Source organism: Botrytis sinoallii, assembly GCF_014898435.1.
Source record: "Botrytis sinoallii strain Bc 23 chromosome Unknown BSIN_040, whole genome shotgun sequence".
Taxonomy (NCBI): Eukaryota; Fungi; Ascomycota; class Leotiomycetes; order Helotiales; family Sclerotiniaceae; genus Botrytis; species Botrytis sinoallii.
In genome coordinates this window covers 145,155-164,029 of record NW_024066067.1, presented here as the reverse complement: position 1 = coordinate 164,029, position 18,875 = coordinate 145,155, and the positions used below count along the sequence as shown (strand labels likewise).

The 18,875-nt window shown below is 44.9% G+C and overlaps 4 protein-coding genes across 4 annotated transcripts; 1 reads left to right on the top strand and 3 right to left on the bottom strand.

Annotated features, from left to right (window-relative positions):
- Nucleotides 1-719: 719 nt before the first annotated feature.
- EAF02_012118 (uncharacterized protein) lies at nt 720-1,472 on the top strand (the record flags this gene model as incomplete). Its single annotated transcript, XM_038908166.1, has 1 exon — nt 720-1,472. One exon carries the CDS (start codon nt 720-722, stop codon nt 1,470-1,472), a length of 753 nt encoding a protein of 250 aa, XP_038752067.1.
- A 6,530-nt stretch (nt 1,473-8,002) lies between these two features.
- EAF02_012117 (uncharacterized protein) lies at nt 8,003-9,256 on the bottom strand (the record flags this gene model as incomplete). The annotated part of the gene is made up of 1 exon (XM_038908165.1): nt 8,003-9,256. The coding sequence occupies one exon, from the start codon at nt 9,254-9,256 to the stop codon at nt 8,003-8,005; it is 1,254 nt and encodes a 417-aa protein (XP_038752066.1).
- A 4,347-nt stretch (nt 9,257-13,603) lies between these two features.
- On the bottom strand, nt 13,604-15,159 carry EAF02_012116 (uncharacterized protein; the record flags this gene model as incomplete). The annotated part of the gene is made up of 6 exons (XM_038908164.1): nt 13,604-13,642; nt 13,776-13,907; nt 13,965-14,516; nt 14,744-14,878; nt 14,956-15,028; nt 15,119-15,159. The coding sequence occupies 6 exons, from the start codon at nt 15,157-15,159 to the stop codon at nt 13,604-13,606; spliced, it is 972 nt and encodes a 323-aa protein (XP_038752065.1).
- An 891-nt stretch (nt 15,160-16,050) lies between these two features.
- On the bottom strand, nt 16,051-18,415 carry EAF02_012115 (uncharacterized protein; the record flags this gene model as incomplete). Its single annotated transcript, XM_038908163.1, has 4 exons — nt 16,051-16,236; nt 16,296-18,086; nt 18,136-18,309; nt 18,362-18,415. The coding sequence occupies 4 exons, from the start codon at nt 18,413-18,415 to the stop codon at nt 16,051-16,053; spliced, it is 2,205 nt and encodes a 734-aa protein (XP_038752064.1).
- Between the last annotated feature and the right edge of the window lie 460 nt (nt 18,416-18,875).

Here is an 18,875-nt window from a genome sequence, read left to right as displayed (position 1 = left end):
TGGTCATAAGCCTCTGTAGGAATTCATTCCATTACTCGGTTGCCCACGAAGGCGCCCTACTGTACTGCAGGTCTTAACTCATGCCATGCATACTGTACCTCATAGTGAGATCTACATAAAGGACTATCAGCATAAAAAACCGTGACCCGGTTTTTAATATACAGAGCAGTTTAACTTGGGCGTTCTTTGTATCTTTTTTCGTCCATCGCTTATGTCTCTGCGTAGAGTTCTTTTCTGTGTATTGAGAACAACATGAAACGGCCGAGATAGTTCTGTTGAATGCTCGTATGAGAAATTGAAATGTTGTAGCTAAAGAAGCATCATCGATCCTATCATTGTAACAATATGTTGCATGTTACCATTTCGCATCAGCTCAGAAATTCAATGCTTACCAGGCGCGGGGTAATTTAGCGCCTTGGCAATTCTCTTGTTTAGATGATCGCGTATGTCTTCTCCTGTCAAGAGATATATTGTGGTCATATCAAACCATTTGTTTTGCAAACCCATCACACCGCTCATCAGAAGAAGACTCACTCATAGGTTAAAGTAGGTAATAGGTAAGCTGAGTCAAATTTCGTCTCACCGGAGTCTAGATTTTGGCATTCTTCGTATGACCCAGACGCGACTCTCAGCTCATACACATTGAATCATCATAAGAGTCGAAGCCTCTCTTAATCTATCCTTAGATTCTGGAGGGCGCTTTGCTATACCCTGTTTCAATGGCTCTCAAACCAGATACCTCAATGGAGGGCACACCAGAATCATCTCAAGTCTCGGTGCTTTTCCTCGCATATGACACTTTCAACACACTTGATATTCATGGACCTCTTGACGTGCTAGGGAATGTCGCACTCAGCGCAGATCCTTTCAAACTTACAATCGCAGCTCAAAATGATATCATCACTTCAGCCGAAGGAGCAAAGATCCAACGTCACATCTCCTTCCTCACAGCCTTTGAAACCCTCGAGAATTATGATATTCTCATCCAACCCGGTGGTCTTTCTGACGATATCTTTCCTCATCTATATCCACATACAGATAGTACATTCTCAGACATGCTCAACATCATCAAAGAATTTTCACGACTTGGTCCATCATCTCGTTTACAGAGCCGGCGGATAATAATGTCAATATGTACCGGAGCACTCTTTCTTGGCTCTGCGGGTATATTCTCGGGTCTGAACGCTACGACGCATTTTCTCACTCTTCCGAAACTCAAAATTATCTGCGACGCATATACCGCGAAGAAGCCATCCTATATCCCAACAACTATCATACCGAATCCTGCTTCCTTAAATTTCAGATATGTGAAGGAACAATTGAGTTTAGACAAGAAAGTTAGGGTTATTAGCAGTGGAGGTATTAGCTGTGGGATTGATGCTACACTTTACCTGTTGGCCTTAGTGAAGGGAATATCGCCTGCTCTAGCTGTAGCAAAAATGATGCAATATGCTTGGAGAGAGATGCCATGATGGTTTATGAGTTGATGGTTCCCAGTAGTCTGGACTGCAGTGTGACAAAGATCGTTATTTCCTGGTATTGCTTGGTGCATGGGATACATTTAGCAAGTCAAATCTCCTCAGATTATTAAGTTATAATCAAAGCTCGACTGCTTTCCAGCTTGTTGCAAGATGTTAGTTCTTGACTATCATCCGAACATATGAAGACTATGTGCATTATCGGAATATTTTTGAAGAGTAAGTATAACTTTATTATTATTCTCTAGAACAAAGGCATAATCTTCATCGTTTAAGACATTTAGTATATATCGCTCGCCAGTTGATACTTCTATAGTAATAATCTCATATATTAATCACTCAAATATCAAAAATATAACTAGTATCACGGGGCAGGCGGGCTGGATAGGGTTCTAATAACTTTGCCCTAATCTGGCAAGGCTATACTGATTCGGGTAATAGGTTCAGATTGAGGATTAAGACGTAGCTCAAAGAGCTACAATACAGGATCTTCTGAGTTGAAGATATACGGAATTCTTACAGCGAGCTAGCCCGATCGGGCCCTAGCTCGCTTGCGCTCCGGTGCGAGCGCTCCTTTCGGTCCTCTCCGATAGGACCAGCATATCACGTGAGCTCACACCGTGACATTACCCCCCTCCTAAGAGTCGAGCTCCGTCGAGGCGGCACGTCACGGTTTACAATCTACAGGCAGGCGGGGCCCGGTCAAGCGGGACCGGGTTTGTCAGGGTATCTACGGTGGAAGTTGCGGATCAGTTCTTGTGCGTCTTCCAGGTAGCTCGCAGGTTCTTCGGTCGGCGTATCGTAGCCGACCCAACGGACAGTGTATTTCAGGCGAGGTCCTCCACGACCTCTTCTTTCCCAGCGGGAGTTCAGGATTTCGGCAACCTCAAAACGCTCGAGGCCGTCTACTTCTACAGGGGGTGGTGGCGGATTACGCTGCCCAGGAACAGGATCATCGTGTGCAGGATATAGCAGGTTGACGTGGAAAACAGGATGAATCTTCATCGAGGCCGGGAGCTCCAGTTTATAGGCATAGGGGCCTATCGGGTTCAGGATTTTGAAGGGCCCGAGGTTCTTCCAATCGAGCTTCTTCTGTGGGCGCAGGGTCTTGATGTTTCTGGCATTCAGCCAGACCAGGTCACCGGGCAGGTATCTACGGGCAGGGGAACGGCGGGCATCGGCATTCTTCGAGTATCGGGCTTGACTGGCAGTTAGTTCGGTCTGTAGGTGTGAGGAGATGGCTTCCATTTTAGCGACGAATTCTTCGGCATCTCGTACGGCAGGACGGTTACTCTGGGACGATGCGGGCTCGAAGCCCAGGCGGGGGTGGAACCCGTAGTTCGAGAAGAACGGGGTCATTCGGGTGCTTTCGGACCAGGCATTGTTGATAGAGAATTCGGCGAGTGGGAGCCACTCTGCCCAGTCGTCTTGCAGGTAGGCTACATACGACCGGAGGTATTGTTCCAGCATCGCATTAGCCCTCTCGGTTTGTCCGTCAGTTTCAGGATGGTAAGCGGTTGAAAGCTTGGCGGCTACGCCCAAGCGCTTGCAGATATGTTTCCAGAATTCAGAGACGAATTGAGCTCCACGATCAGATATAATGGTCAGGGGTAAGCCGTGGAGCTTCCAGATATTCTTCCGGAACAGGCGGGCGACCTCTTCGGAGTTGCAGGTACCATAGCAGGGCAAGAAATGTTTCATTTTCGTCAATCGGTCGACTACTACCATAATAGCATCGAAACCGGTACTTTCGGGCAGGTGCGTAATGAAATCTATTGAGATATCTTGCCAAGCTCTCTGCGGGATCGGGAGCGGGCGGAGAACTCCCTCCTGGCCTCTGCGATTCGGGGCAGCGCGGTGGCAACTATGGCAGTTACGGACCCACTGCGTAACATAATCGTAGTATCCAGGCCAGTAGTAGTTTCGGGACAGTAATTCGAAGGTTCGGGTACGGTGCGGGTGACCAGCGGCGGGCGATTCGTGGTACAGGCGGAGCAGGTAGGTTTTCAGGGGGTCGTGGTCGGGAACGTATAGTTTCCCTCGGTAGTACAGCAGGTTGTTGTTTTCGGTACACTCGGCAAGAGTGATTTTCGGGTGTTTCGGGGATCCCTCTCGTAGGGATTTCAGGACAGATTCGGGTACAGGGTCGGCTTGGTAGCCTTCGTGGAACAGGGTAAGCAGGTCGGCAGGAAGGTTTAGAGGGTTTTCTGGGTCCTCTAGTCGTATCGCAGGGTTGGGTACAGATATGGCACGTGGGATTGCAGGCTCTATAACTTTGCCATTTTCTGGTAAAGTTACGGTATCGTCGGAATCCAAGTGGTCGGTGGTGTCGGTAGGGTCGGGGTTTCTCTGGCTACGGGTGGTTACAGCGAAGCGTACTCTCTTGGCAATCTTGGGTTCGATTAGGGTAACAGCAGCGGGAAACAGGTCGGGATCCAGGTTCTCTCGTTTCAGGATAGTACGGCTTTGGTGCAGGAGGCGTTCATCCCCCTCCTTAGGGAGATCTTCTGACCTCCTGGTCAGCGCGTCGGGTTTGGCACCTAGCTTTCCGGGGCGATAGGTGATTCGGAAATTAAATCGAGACAGAAATTCGGACCAGCGGGCTTGACGGCGGTTCAATAGCTTCGTTGTGGTAAAGTATTCCAGATTCCTATGATCGGTGATCACTTGAATTGGTGATGCGGCGCCTTCCAACTCGGGACGCCATTCTTCGAAGCAACGGATAATAGCTAGCAGTTCTTTGTCGTAAATCTCGTAGTTGCATTCAGCTGCCGAGTGTTTTTTAGAGAAGAATGCAACAGGTCTAAGTATTCCATCATCGTTGTATTGGGAGAGTACTCCGGCGGATACGTAATCGGAGGCATCGGTTTCTACGATCACTTCCTTTTCCCAATCGAAGGAAGCCAGGACAGGTGCTTCGGTAAACGCTCGCTTCAATCGGTCGAACGCTTCTTGACAGGCAGGGCTCCACAGGAACGGAACATTCTTTCTGGTCAGGTCTACCATCGGGTTGATAATCTTCGAAAAATCTCTAATAAACCGTCGGTAAAAGTTCGAAAACCCAATGAATGCTTGGACGTCGGTTACGCTAGCAGGCGGTTTCCAATCCACGATTGTTCGGATTTTCTCTGGGTCCATTCGGATACCATCGCTTCCTACAATAAGGCCTAGGAACTTGGTTTCGGATTTCAGGAATTCGCACTTTTCGAATTTAGCGAACAAACCGGCTTCCCGCAGTGCTTGCAGGACCTTCTGGACATGACGGACGTGTTCCTCTCGGGTTCGGCTGTATATCAGAATGTCATCCAGGTAAGCGGTGCAAAATACGTCCAAGTATCCTCGCAGGGAATCGTTGATAAACCTCTGAAAGGTTGCGGGGGCCCCTGTCAGCCCGAACGGCATGACTAAGGATTCGAACAGTCCGAATCGGGTACGGAACGCAGTCAGGTATTCCTGCCCTTCTTTCACTCTTATATTGTTGAAGGCAGAGATGATATCGATCTTACTGAAATACTTCATTCCTTTCAGATTGTTCAGAGATTCTTTCGTTAATGGCAAGGGGTATCGATCCTTGACCGACAAGTTGTTCAAAGCGCGGTAATCTACACAAAATCGGAGGCCTCCATCGGCCTTCTTGACAAACAAAACAGGGGAAGCGGCGGGGGAGGAGCTCGGCCGGATGAACCCTTTTCTAAGATTCTCTTCCAGCCATTCTTTCAGGGCTTCTAATTCGGGCGGGACATGGAGTACAAGGCGCCGAAAGGAGGAACAGCTCCTTCTTTAAGACGGATCTCATGGTCGTACGGTCGATGAGGGGGTAGCTTCTCTGCGTTCTTTGGGGAGAAGACATCTTTCCAATTTCGGAACTCGGGTAATAGGTCTTTGGGGTCGAATACCTTCTTCTTCTTATTTAGAATATCATCGATTTGTTCGATCGATATCTGGAACATTTCATATTTCCGGCGGGCGTAAGCCGAACAGGCTCTCAGGGAGATCGCGGCTATATCCTTATTCTTTAACCCTTCGGGGCGGGCAGGCAGGTGTACAGGTCGGGCTTTTGGAGGAACATCTGGCAGAGCTTTTATGCGGGACGGGCGGGACGGAGTGTTACAAAATTCGTAGCAAAACGAGCTATCGAACTGGAACGAGTTTGTCGCGAAGTCGACACGGGGGTTGTGTTTCTTAAGCCAAGCTATCCCCAGCACAATAGGATAGTGGGCTAGCTCGGTTACATACAAAACGATCTTCTTCTCGATATGATCGTTGATTCTGAGTCCTACTCGGATGTAGGAGGTAACTCGATTGTCGGGCAGGGTGTTTCCGTCGAATCCTATGACTTCGAACGCCGTAGACAGTTGGTGTACTGGTATTTTCTGGGAAGACACCCAACTTCGATCTGCGAAGGCAATTCCTTCGCATCCGCTATCGACCATAGCGTATGTCGGGAGGGTGTCTTTTTCCAAGAGCAGGGTGACGGGTAGAATCATCAGATCCGCACGATTGTTTAGTTCATCTTCCAAAGGAAGGCCATGAGTAGCAGCAGCAGATAAACGGAGGGTACGCGGAGGATCGTCCTGATCGCGGTTTAGGTCAGGCGTATCCCGTTTCCCGAATTGATTGAGCTAGTCGGCGAGCGGGGAGGAGAGCGAGGTGGGGAACGGATAGGGACTCGGCCCCTCGGAGGACTGTTCGGTACAGGGCTGGTTCTCGTAGGGCTGGTTGTAGTAGTGGTAACTCGGAGTTGAACAGGACGGGTATCGGGGTGCGGGCAGTCTCGTATCAGGTGGCTGGCAGAGCCGCAGCGATAGCATTCGCCGCGTTCCCGCCGCGAACCCAGGTTCCTAGCAGTGTATTCCTTTTTCCTAAGCTCAGGTCCATTGGGTCTCCAGGAGTAGACTTCGGGCTAGCGAGTCGTAGAGGCGGAGCAGCGATTATTCTCCGGGATGAAGTTTCGGAAGCGATAGGACGAATACGGTGGACTTGTTGTTGGTGTTGACGGAATCGGTTATCGAGTTGTTGTAGGTGGTTAGCGTATTGACGAAATTCACGGGTCGGAGCGGGGTTATGCAACAGCATGTCTTGTAGTTCGCGAGAGATTCCTTGAAATAGGAGCGGGGTTAGAGCATCATCAGGCATCTCTCCTTCTAGGGCGAGTCTCTGGAATTCCGCGAAGAAGGTGCTAAAATCGAGGTGTCTTTGCTTCAGTACATATAGTTTATTCTGTGCGTTTTGTGTTCGATCAGGATCCCCAAAGGCGTTTTCGAGATATTCGAGGAGTGCGGTATAGTCGGTGAACTGAGGAATCCCACGGGAGATCTTAGGTAGTATAAGCTCGTATGCCTTTCCAGTAAGTCTTCCAGCAGTGTAAGTCAAGCGGGCAGAAGTCGTCGGGAATCTATCATTATTCGCATTCAATTTTCCGTGTATCTGTTGAACGAATCTGCGCAGGTCGGAGCGGGTGCCATCAAACTCTTTCGGATCGGGGATGCGCTCACTCAATCGAGTGGTCGGAGCAGGTACAGTAGGTTCGGGGACAGAGTCAGCGGGAGTTTCGGGGGATACGGTTTCCAAACGAGCAGGTATAGTAGGCGTGGATTCGGCAAGGCGATCGAGTAGACGGGCGTTTTGAGTAGCAACCTGCTCGTGCAGAGCGGCTTGAATACGTTCGCGGACTAGGGATTCGGAAATTTCGCGTTCGAGCGATCTGTTGGTCTCCTCCAGCTCGGCATAATACGCAGATGCCGACTGGAGGTATTGGTACCAAACCTGGGGGTCCTCCGATACAGAAGCGCCAAATTCCGAGGAGTCCCCAGGCCGGCCAGGCGGGTGCGGAGCAGTCATCGCGAAAGCGATATTTTAATGGGTAGGAGCTACGTAGTATCACGGGGCAGGCGGGCTGGATAGGGTTCTAATAACTTTGCCCTAATCTGGCAAGGCTATACTGATTCGGGTAATAGGTTCAGATTGAGGATTAAGACGTAGCTCAAAGAGCTACAATACAGGATCTTCTGAGTTGAAGATATACGGAATTCTTACAGCGAGCTAGCCCGATCGGGCCCTAGCTCGCTTGCGCTCCGGTGCGAGCGCTCCTTTCGGTCCTCTCCGATAGGACCAGCATATCACGTGAGCTCACACCGTGACAACTAATATTATCTCAAATAGCATTTTTGATATTTAAATATTTTATTTTTAATTTATTTTTTTGAGAAAGTTAATAGATTAAAAAGGTTACAAGAGTTGAAAAGATTCTAGAGATTCTAGAGATTCAAATCATTTTTTTTTTTCAAAAAAAAAAATAAAACTTTTAAAACTTTCAAAACATTCAAAACGTTCAAAACTCCAAAAAGAATTTTTGATATTTGAGACATGAATATGGAATATTATCATGTAGGGTTATTATTGATATTTCTATAATGGCCTTGTATATATCCCAATACTCTTATCCGTCCCATTGCTCCAAATTATATAGCTGCCGTCTATTCCGCCGCAAAATACATCAAACGCTAAAATTCCAAATTCCCAGTTTAATGACTATAATCTCCTCTGATATAAGCTGGAGGTAAAGTAGAAGGAGTAGTTACACGGTTTTCCTCATCAACCAAATCATCTGCCTCATTTTCTGGCGCTTCCTCGTCTGAGTCATATCCCCTATATGATGGTGCGTGTGAATACGCTGGCGGTGGGGTCACAAACCCTGGAGTTACTGGATCTGGTCTCCTTGTCGGCATCGAGCGGTAATCAGCTGTGTTTTGGAAGACAGGAAGTGTCGCAACTTCCCTTCTCAATTCCTCGTTATTCATTTCTGCGTTTGCTCTTGCTGTTGTGATCGTAGTAGATTCTCGATATTGTTCCTCATTACTTCCAGTAGCCATTGCATGCTGAGTTCCAGAGTTTTGCTGGAAGATAGGAAATGAGGCTACTTGTCGACTCACTTCCTCATCTATCGTCATTGGTCCTGCTGATCGACTGGGTCGACGAAGACGAGCTGGTGGGGGACTAGGTAGATTATTCGCGAAGATAGGATATCTTGAGACTGCTCGTTGTACCTCACTATCTACTCTTTGCATCATGTCTGCAAAACTTTCGCCAGGCCGTAATGTGTATACAGAATCTGACTGTTGAATAGGACGTGAGACGACCCGACTGCCAATATCAGTGGGAACATAGCTTTCCTGAAATCTCAGGGGTCTGTCGTTACTTGTTCTTGCTTGTCGAACTTCTGGCTCAACTCTCGCACCAAGTGCCGCTCTTGCTGCCCCAATCTGACCGGTTGGTCGGTAGTAGCTTGGAATTCTTGGACTTTCTGTTGTACATTCTTCTTCGATTGGTGAACTTCTGGGAGCTGGAGTAATCGTAGCACCCAATGCAGCTCTTGCAGCGCCCATTTCTCCTGTCGGTTTCGGTCTATGGGAATAGACTGGGTATAAAACGCGAGTATCATTTCGTAATTTTCCCGATCGTGTTGTCGATGTTCGTGATAAGGGTCGTTGGGTATAGTGATCTCTTGTTTGTTCGAGCCTTCTATTGATAGCGATTAGACACGAGACAATAAGGAAAACAACAACCATCACACCGAGCGGTATGGCTAATATCCATGTTTTAGCGCTATCTTGAGACTGTCTATCTGAAGTAATTTTCTCCGAACGAGTATGAATATTTTTGTTTGGGTATTGATGTGGCGTTTGTCCAAGTATAGTGGTCATCATTCTGAAGACTGACTGTACCATTTCTTGAATCACAACCACCTCTGAACGTTCGGGCTCCCCTGGAATGTACATTCTGGTTGAAAGGGCAACTGCGATGCTAGTCACAATCTGAATTGTGCTTCAAAGATCTATTGGAAAGTTTCAGCTAGATATTGGAGCTTGAATACCATTTACAACTTTTCAATTTGTTCATAGAATTTCTTATAGAATTCAAAAGAAATCGCACAAGTAGGGGACCATGGACCCTTCTTATACTTCATTCTGCTGGTTCGCCATATCAGTCAGAGTTTATAGCGTTTATTCTGACGGTCCCAAGTATCAGCTACTTTCTCAGTCGTATCAAAAAGTACAGTCTGACTTGACGCTACCCTATGATGATCGCCTAGTCCAAACCAAAAGTGGCAAGACACAAAGCTTATTTCGAGTTCGGTTACCTTAAAGTTAGATCTAGCACCTTATCTTTGGGTTTAGTACACTTCAATCACACGCCGTTGATTGGTGATCTCTTATAGGTCTTAGATGACTTCAATTTTGGACATGTGGCAATTGATTTGAACTTTTTATAAGGTTTCCAGTGCTCATATATCTTTCATCTTGGGGAAAGTATGATGCGGACAATGGATGAATATAATCATGAAGAATACTCTAAACTGTTCTATGGGTCATAAAGAGGAATCAGAGCCTCAATAAAAGAAAGCTCAATTCCCAATCAATGATGTCAGTTCCAAGCAAGTGAGGCTAGTATATCTAGTTAGTTGCTGCTAGTTAATTCCCAAGTGGATCATTTAGAGTCTAGACTTGCACATGACTTGCATAACCGAAAATTCCGATTGCGGAAGATTTGGCTTGGCTTGCACTCATACCATAAAATGATTCCAAAATTTGGAAGATCAAATAGATAAAGTTGATGATGAGGTAAAGTGAACGGTCATTTTTGATAAACAGATCATGGTTTTCTTTCTTTTCTCGGATTATCAAGATAGATGAGATTGTCCCAGTGTATCAATATCCATATCATTCTTCAATGATGGCGGCGTGCTGACATACTTGATTCCACCCCGCGCTTAGCTTAAGTCTGCTTCAAAGTCTAGCGTGAACCACCCAGGAATTGTGGGGATGCAAAGACGTGTAGTTGGCCGTTGAGGACTATCGGCATTGCCAATGCTTGGTTATTGCTAATATATCCATAAGAGAAGTGTTCCTTTATCCCTAGCGGAGATTTTGGTATATTATTATGTAGACAATGAGGATTGAAGAAAAAAATTGTATCCGGAAGTCCAAATCATGGTACACCGAAATACACATTCAAATCGTAGTACTCGAGGATACATATTCGATGAACTCTTAATCTTCAACTTGTCATCTCATCTAGCTTTCATGAATGTCGCGTTCTTCGAGGGACTAACAGCACTCCGATAAACTTGAACAACGAAAGAGACCAGGCTCAAGTTTTCACCCATGATTATATAATATCAACTTTGTTCCGAGTAACATCGTATCGGAGTCTTCGGTAAACATCGTTGGATCCAAGCATACAAGGTACATCCTAAAATCGTCTAGGAGGCTCCAGCTCTAAATATAGCGGTGCAATAGTTTTTAACTACCAAGTTGATCACCACTCCGCTCCGCCAATATCGGACCTCCGACTCGGTTTCATGGAGTACCTAGGTGAAGATAGGAATTTGCAACCAAGGACACTGTGATCGCCATTACTAGCGTCAAGCTACTGGATTGATAGGAGGGTTTTGGCACTTTTTAGGATAATAGTGTATAAGAAGAATAAGACGTGCAACATTTCTATAAAATAAAAACAAAATTTATCGTTGCGTTATCACCTCGTCTGATACTCAGGTAGCTTTGTACTCTAAAATATACTATTAGTAAAGGGAACCCTAAGTCTTATGTCCGTCGGAATCTCCCTCAAAAACACGGACATGCAGATGTGCAACATCACCCATATTTGATCCTCATTGTGTACCCTGGTATGCCTAATTGACTCATCTGGGTATCACTATGCCGTCATAACCTTATAATTCTATGGCGTCTCCGTACACAGATTCTTGTTTCACATTAACCTTTAGGCCCCTCGGCAAGACTTTACAGTGAGTATTCTAGGTAGGTTTACCATAGTCTTCGGGATACTCTGCAATGGTGATGATTGCCGAGGGGTGGAAAGAACTAGCGATGGATATTTCTTTAATCTGAAGGATTCTTAGGACCACCCTTGTAATCTCAGGTTGCAGATGTGCAACATTCACACTATTTGAAGCTTCACCGAATCATATATCGATATAGCTTCAGGTTTCTAGATATACATCATACTAAAGCCCTCTTAATTCTCGTGCTTGTTAGGATCTTCTTGTAAAACGAAGATCCAGACGTGCAACTTGAATCTTTAAGCGGTATGGCTGGAGAGTGTGCAGTAAAATCAGAGTATAGGCCAGTAGATCAGTGACGGTCTCTTCATGGCCGGGGAATCAGGATGGACTATCTCAAATTCTCGTTGGGATCTCCTTGCAAAAAACGAAGCTCTAGACGTGCAACATAAATCTCTAAGTAGCATGATTGGACATTATCCAGGAAGATTGGAACTCAAGCTAGTAGGTCAATGCCATTTGTTTGTAGCGGGGGAACGAGAAGGAGGAGATCCAAAAGTCTTGTTGGGGGTATATCTTGCAATTCCAAATCACAGATGTGCAACATAAATCTCTAGGTAGCATTGATTGGAGAATGTCCAGGGGAGGGTCAAATATGAGCTAGTAGATCAGTGCCAGATGTTCCCATTACCAGAGAATTAGGAGACTATCTCAAAGTCTAGGAGGGGTACACCTGGTAATTTCAATTTACAGACGTGCAACATAAATCTCAGGGTACTATCATTGGACAGTATGCAGGAAGATAGAAGTACAAGCTAGTAGATCAATGCCACTCCTTCCATCATAGGAGAACTAGGAGGATACTATTCCAAAGTCATGTTGGGATAACACCTCGCATTCTCGGTTTACAGACGTGCAACAAATTCCCACATTTCAGCGCCTTATTCATCATCGAGCAAGATGCCATTGGCTTTCAATCATTACACACTAAGCTTTTCTAGCATCTCTTCCTCATCCTCTGTATATTCCTCAAAGAAATATTCCCTCTCCCCTTAAGGTCTCTTAAGATCACTATACATATCCCCCGAATCAAAAACTGGATTGGGGGCACTACATTCGAAACCCGCGTCCCCTTTCTTCTTGACAAGTATCATTCTTCTACTTTTTCTGAAAACCATCAAGAAGTCTATATGTTAGAAAAGGCCCTGGTCCAAGAACTATGCGCGCCTCCCTTACCAAGACAAGCGAGGAACTGAGTGAAGACAACAGACTTCATACACATCATCACTTAGAATTGGAAATTTAATGACCGAACCAGAAAACTGTCGACAAGTAAAAGATAAACCATTAAAATATGACGCTTGCGACTTAGACGAAAGCAAGCAAAAGTTCAGAAAAACTTGAAATACATCTCCATGCCTGTCCAGGCCTCAAATTCAAATTCATATATACCACGATACATGCAACCCGCGCCCTTTCAGTCTTCACTTCCCTCTTCTCGGCCCGTTCCATAGTCTTAAAACTTTCCACCGTCTAATCATTAAACGCCCTATCTTCAATCCTGTCCAATATTGCAACCATAGTTCATAAACCATAACCCAGAAAACTCTCATCCTCATTCCGCAAAACAAGAACCACAGCCCGCCACACATTGCCATGCATCCATAAAATCATATCCGTATTCACATTCTTGTCTACAGTAAGTTGCAAACCAACTAAGCCTGCCAAATAAAAATCCCGCCCCTCTAGATACATTTCACAGCATAAAATTTCCCTATCTTTCCATTCAACGACCTGTCATAAAAATTTAATATCAATACTTGAATTGATGCCTACCTAGGTATCAATCTATCTATCTTCCACATCCATTTATCTCACCTGACCCTCAGCCATCCTCAGCCACTCGACAGATGAAGGAAGAACAAAAAGCTACCTGCGCCCTTCCGAAGCCACGCCAACAATACAATTCGTACAAGACAGGTGTCCAGTTACCAAGTACTATTACCACGCATGCACTCTTTCGCAAATCTCCCCCAAATGTAAAAAAAACCATCCACCGTTTCACTCGACATCTTAACCGATGTTGGCCGCCTACATACTTCCCAAAGTAAATGCTCTCTTTACCACCCAACCTCACTCCCAGTCCTAGTCGAAGCGAACGAATCCTGAGTTTCCCACAATTGCCAGAAGAAAAAAAGACAGTCAGAAAAAAAATCCTTAACGCATCGCGTCGCATCACATCTCAAATTTCCCATTTTCTTATCACTTCATTCTTCGATTTCGAATTGAGTATCATTTTGGTATCAATTATTTTAGATGGTGATTAAGCACTTCCACCATCACGACTCTTTCGATAGCTGGCCTGCGTAGAAACACTTCATCAGCTAACTGAACTGTGATATTCTAACAAGATAACTGCTACATGCCTCAAGAATTCTAGGAGCGGAAAAAAAGAAAGAAAAGGATTAGGCAGAAAATGCCTCGGAACGTCTCACTTCTTGTTCAACTTGAAGACCGTCAACAACAGGGGCGAGTTCACTAAGAATTTCGTATGCCTTCTTATGGTATTCGAGTTGAGCGGCGATAAGATCAGCAAGGTTTCGGAGTGGTTCAGGGGTATCGAGGACCTGGATTCACGTATTAGCTTGATCCCTATAAAATGAGCCCAAAAAACAGCACTTAACATTCTTCATGACACCAACAGCTTCTTCAGTTTGTCCAACAAATTCATCCTCTGCTTGTTCAATCTCAACTCTAGCTTCCTCACTCTGAATCTCATCTTCATGACCATCGTGTTGAGGAGCTGCTTGACCAGGTAAATGCCATCCTGGATTCTTAGCCTTCGCCTTTGCAGCATCAAGCAATAATCTCGAATTCTCCACACTTTTTCTAGCGCGAGTCGCAAACATCAAATTAGTATTCAACGTTGTAGACCAGCCTGCGATGAAACGACTTTGGATTTGGCTATCTTGTGCAAGTCTTGCTTCCCCAACACGTTCTTCTGCAAGAGCATATTTCTCAAGGGCAGTAGCTAAAGGATCTTCATTTCCAGAGGAATTTTGTTGTTGAAGAATTTGGCTAGATGCCAAGGCAGCGCGAGCAATAGCATGATTGAAGGTTTTGGGTTGTGGTTTTGCGGATGGAGGGGCTGTAAGAGCAGCTTGAGCTTCGGCTGGGGAGGTAGCAGAGGAGAGGAGTTGGACTTTTTCGGAAACAGTGCGGCCGAGGTCGTTGAACTATTGGTAAACAATAGATTAGCAAATATTTTATAATCAGTAGGTTTGAGAAAAAGATTGATGATGTTATCATCATGGGGACAAGCCCCCCATTCCCCGTAAGTCGCTGCGCTCGAACATTGCCCCCAAATAGTAAGCCCCCGCGGCAGCGGGCCTCGGAGAGCCAGCGGAGCGTCATTTGCTATTCTTGAATTGTATGTTGAACGTATAGATAGAAAAGAACCTACCGATTCCGACAAATTTTGCGGGTAGTCATAGCCCTCATGGGAGAAATTCGAAGTAACAGATAGCATCTTCTGATGCACCTTCTTCAACGCATCGACCCTTTTCTCCAACTCAATATAATCGGGAGGGAGTTGTGTCTATCATAACATAACATTTAGTATTAATTCACGATTTTCTTCCTTTCCCTTCACAGCGCATGATTAAATCGAATCACCTTATCATCAGACTGGCCCAATCTCTCTTTGACATATTGTTGGGTTCGAGCTGCGAAGGGCGTGAATGAAGCTCTATTGATTGAGGTATTAAATTAGCTTCGGTGTAAATAAACCACAATGACATATATCTGGAAGGAAGGGAGTAAAGAACTTGATACTTACGAGACATTCTTGCCAAAGGCTTGGAACTTGGAGAAATCCATGTTCATTTACTGTATTGTATTGTATGTATGTTTATTGTGATCGAATATGCGCTCTTGTTCTTAGGATTATTGAATACCTGGTAGGTTTTGTTTAATTATGAGGCAGTAAAGGTTGATGTTGCGACTGCACATGGGAAAGTGACAGCTTGATTTACAAAGGTTTCGCCTAAATTAATCTTCACGTGAGAACTGATAACAATGGAATGGAAACTGGGTATGAGTGCAATCTGAAATGTTTCGTTTCAGATTGAAACGAACTCTTGACGGGGCAAATTTGGAATAATCCTTCACGATAACCAGTTCTATTCATATTTCACCTGAAGTTCTGTTTACTGGGTGCTATATCAAATTGTTCGTCAGCATTCAAAGAAAACCCTTATTTACTGTGAAACCCCTCATAGCGAGATTCAATCTTATCAGCCAAGTAAATGCTGCCGGTAGTTAATATTCGAGGGTATCTTCAAGTGTAACTACATGGATCCACAAGGACTTTTCGGATAGCGTAGTCCGAATCAGCTACCTGTGTATATCACTTCCCGCTCTGACAACATCCGCCAACGTCCGATTCACCCCTCAACGAATTCCCATCTCGCTTCACCAGCCTAAGGTGGTCCAAAATCATTCGGGCACCCAACGTCCAAGAATCCCGAATTACATGTTTGATAAGTGTGATGCCGATCACAAAACGATCTTTACTTCAATATTTAAAGTTACTCTTACCATCTAGGTTGGGATGATGTAGTGTATCAAGCATTTTGCCGAAACTTGTCCGCTTCCAAGGGATTCATCGTGTGTTGGCGATTGCGAGACACACCTTGGTCTGGTCCGTAGGCACCCCATAAGTATATCAAGCTCCACACTATCCAATCCTCCAACACTTATGTATGAAGTTCAATCCTGAACTCCCTGTTTATCCGCCCAAGAAGGTTCAATGACCTTGCAAACAGCTTCGTAGTCTTGGAATGTTTGCTGATCCATGTTTTCTTCCGGCGTCGTGAAGAACATCGTCCAATTCGTATCAGCCAGTTTTAACGTAGCTCTACTGCGTTCAAAATACCATTTGTTTACTGGATTATCCTGTCGTCTCATCAATACGAAGCACAAAATTAAGACCACGGATTCATGATATTTCTTACCTTACGACTTCTCCAACAAACACCGCCAGGAAAACAATCTCTCACCATAGATTTAAAAACCACATCTGCAACACCGCCCGATCCCTGACTTCTCTTTAAGACGGCAAATTTGTCAAGATATGGCACCATTCGCTTACGGCTTTCTTCACTTCCATCGTCTGGAACACCGGGTGGTAGTTCCCAGGTCAGTAATGCTCCTCCTTCGTATTCGCCTGCAATAATGACTCCAGCTATACGATTATTGACACGCCTTAAATAATCTTGAACATCTAATTTCTTATTGAAAGAGTCCTCGATCAAATGTACTAGACGGGGTAGATCAATTTGAGGATCAGTTAAGCTTATCTGTGGAACGCCAGCGATAGGTGGTTGCCAAGGGGTAGTTTTTGGATCGGGAAAAATGGTTACTGGCATTCCATGTTTTGCAAAAGTGGCTGGGGCCATTTTAGTTGATGGTGTAAATGGTTCGTTCTTATCCATGGGGCCTAGTCTTCCAACAGGAAGGGATGAAGAGAATGCTGGCTTGTCGGTAAGTAGGTTGTGAATCAATGGATTTCGTTGTCGTCGTGTACCAACCCCAGCGGCCTTGAATTCGTGTTGCTTTCCGGAATTCGCGGCTTCATCGGGCGTAGTTATCAAAGCAGAAGAGCTAGGAGGCAATACGGCCAAAGCACTTCGAACTAGTTCCAAATTATCCAAATGGAATTTCATTCTTTGATCTTGCTGTGTAGGTGAACCGCTTTGCTGCGGGGATGAATTTTTAAGCTCGCCAGATTTTTGTTCGGTAAAGCTGGAAAGGGGGATATCATCTCCGACATTAGAATTCGAGCCTACTTGTGTACGTGTTGGTAGCTTGGATGTTTCGCTATACAATCCTCCTGTTTTTATGAGATCTTGCTTCGCCAGCTCATATTCTTGTTCCATATTCAGAAATACGTGATAACCGTTTTTGCGGTCCGAAGCTGGAATGCCCCCAAGAGGATCGATCAGAATTAGACGATCAAGTGATACCTCATTTTGTAAGGCTTGTAAGTGCTCTTTGACAACATTAGGATGTTCATCCGGTGATTGCGGAGGCAAGATTCCAGCAAATTCTCGGGTCAACGCCATGACAACGTCACTAGCGGTGGTTGATACTGCCGTTTGAGTAGCATCCGTATGCCCTATTGAAGGTAACACAGGGAGTACTCCTCGTCTCAATGGCGTCATCAACAACTCCCTAAATGTGACATGCACTCCGCCCTTCAGGTACGGTTGTTGCTCGACATCAGATCCATTTTCTGCAATTCCTATCACATTGTCCACTAGCCGTGCTTCTGTCCCACTAGCATCAATGGCAGTCACAACACGAGCGGCTTGCTCTTTAACCCGATCCCTCCATTCGCTTTTAGATACCTTCAGGTGGGTATCGGTTCCATCCTCGCAATCCACCACAACAGTACTGACTAGTCCCAGTCTACACAGTTTCGATAAAGTTTTCCCAATCCCATTCAATGTTTCGTCATCTAGCAGTTGTGGAGCTCTAATTTTCACTAAAGCAACATGTAAAATGGAGCCGCCCAATGTGGTTTGTGAGACTGCTGGTTGCTGTACAAACTTTGGACTTTCTGCCACGGCCCTTGTCGCTGTATAAATGCTTCCCAGGTTTACTCCATTCTCATTTGTGTTTTGTTGGACAGGGTCTTGAGATTTCGGCTTTGCGGGAGAAGTATTTAGAGGTTTGAAGTTTTGAATATAAGAGCGAGCTTCGCGTTTAGTTGCGGAAGAACCAAGGACCGACAGAAAGAAGTCCTGAAATTTGTAAGTATTCAATTGAATGGTTCGATAGAATATATCCCACTCTATCAATAGCTTTAGCCTTCTTCTTGGCTTGATGTTGATTCGAAAGCTTTTCGCAAGTTTCTTTGGCCAATTCTTCTCTCACTTTACTAGCTGCAGATTGATTGGAAGTATATGTACGTCTCCTATCACTACTTTGAACAAAATAGTTCCCATGTTTTGTTAATGATTGAATCTTTGTAGAGTGTTAGTAAATGTCTCACTATGGATATAACCATTTGACTCACGTTATGACCAGCCGCTTCTTTGCCCTTTTTCAAGGCTAAATTTTGCAATAACATATTGCATATTGATTTGAATTATTCAGAAGAAATCATTCGAAAGCAATGGAAGAGGGAAAATATTGGAATCATAATTTTCCAAAGTGAAGATAAATTGTTGAGAATAATAACAAAGAGAGAGAGGCATTTTCATTATATGAAGTAATAGATAATATGTGCTTGTGCGAAAGTCGATTCATATCTCCACACCATTCATCCGATAACGCTTTTCGATAAACGCGAACGGGGATAGGAAGCTCACACGTGAAAGTGTGAAAATGGAAAAAAACATTATTAATAGAACTAAGAAGTAAACTTTTATGGCTCATTTCGAGTTGGCGTCATATAAAAAAAAAGATCTTATCTGATGAAATTAAATCATAAGGCTGTACAGGCGAGACAGGGTGTGCAAAAAATACTTGGAATCAGATATCTAGTCTTGTATGATGGTTCCTCTTTGAAGAGATAATACTGGTACCTT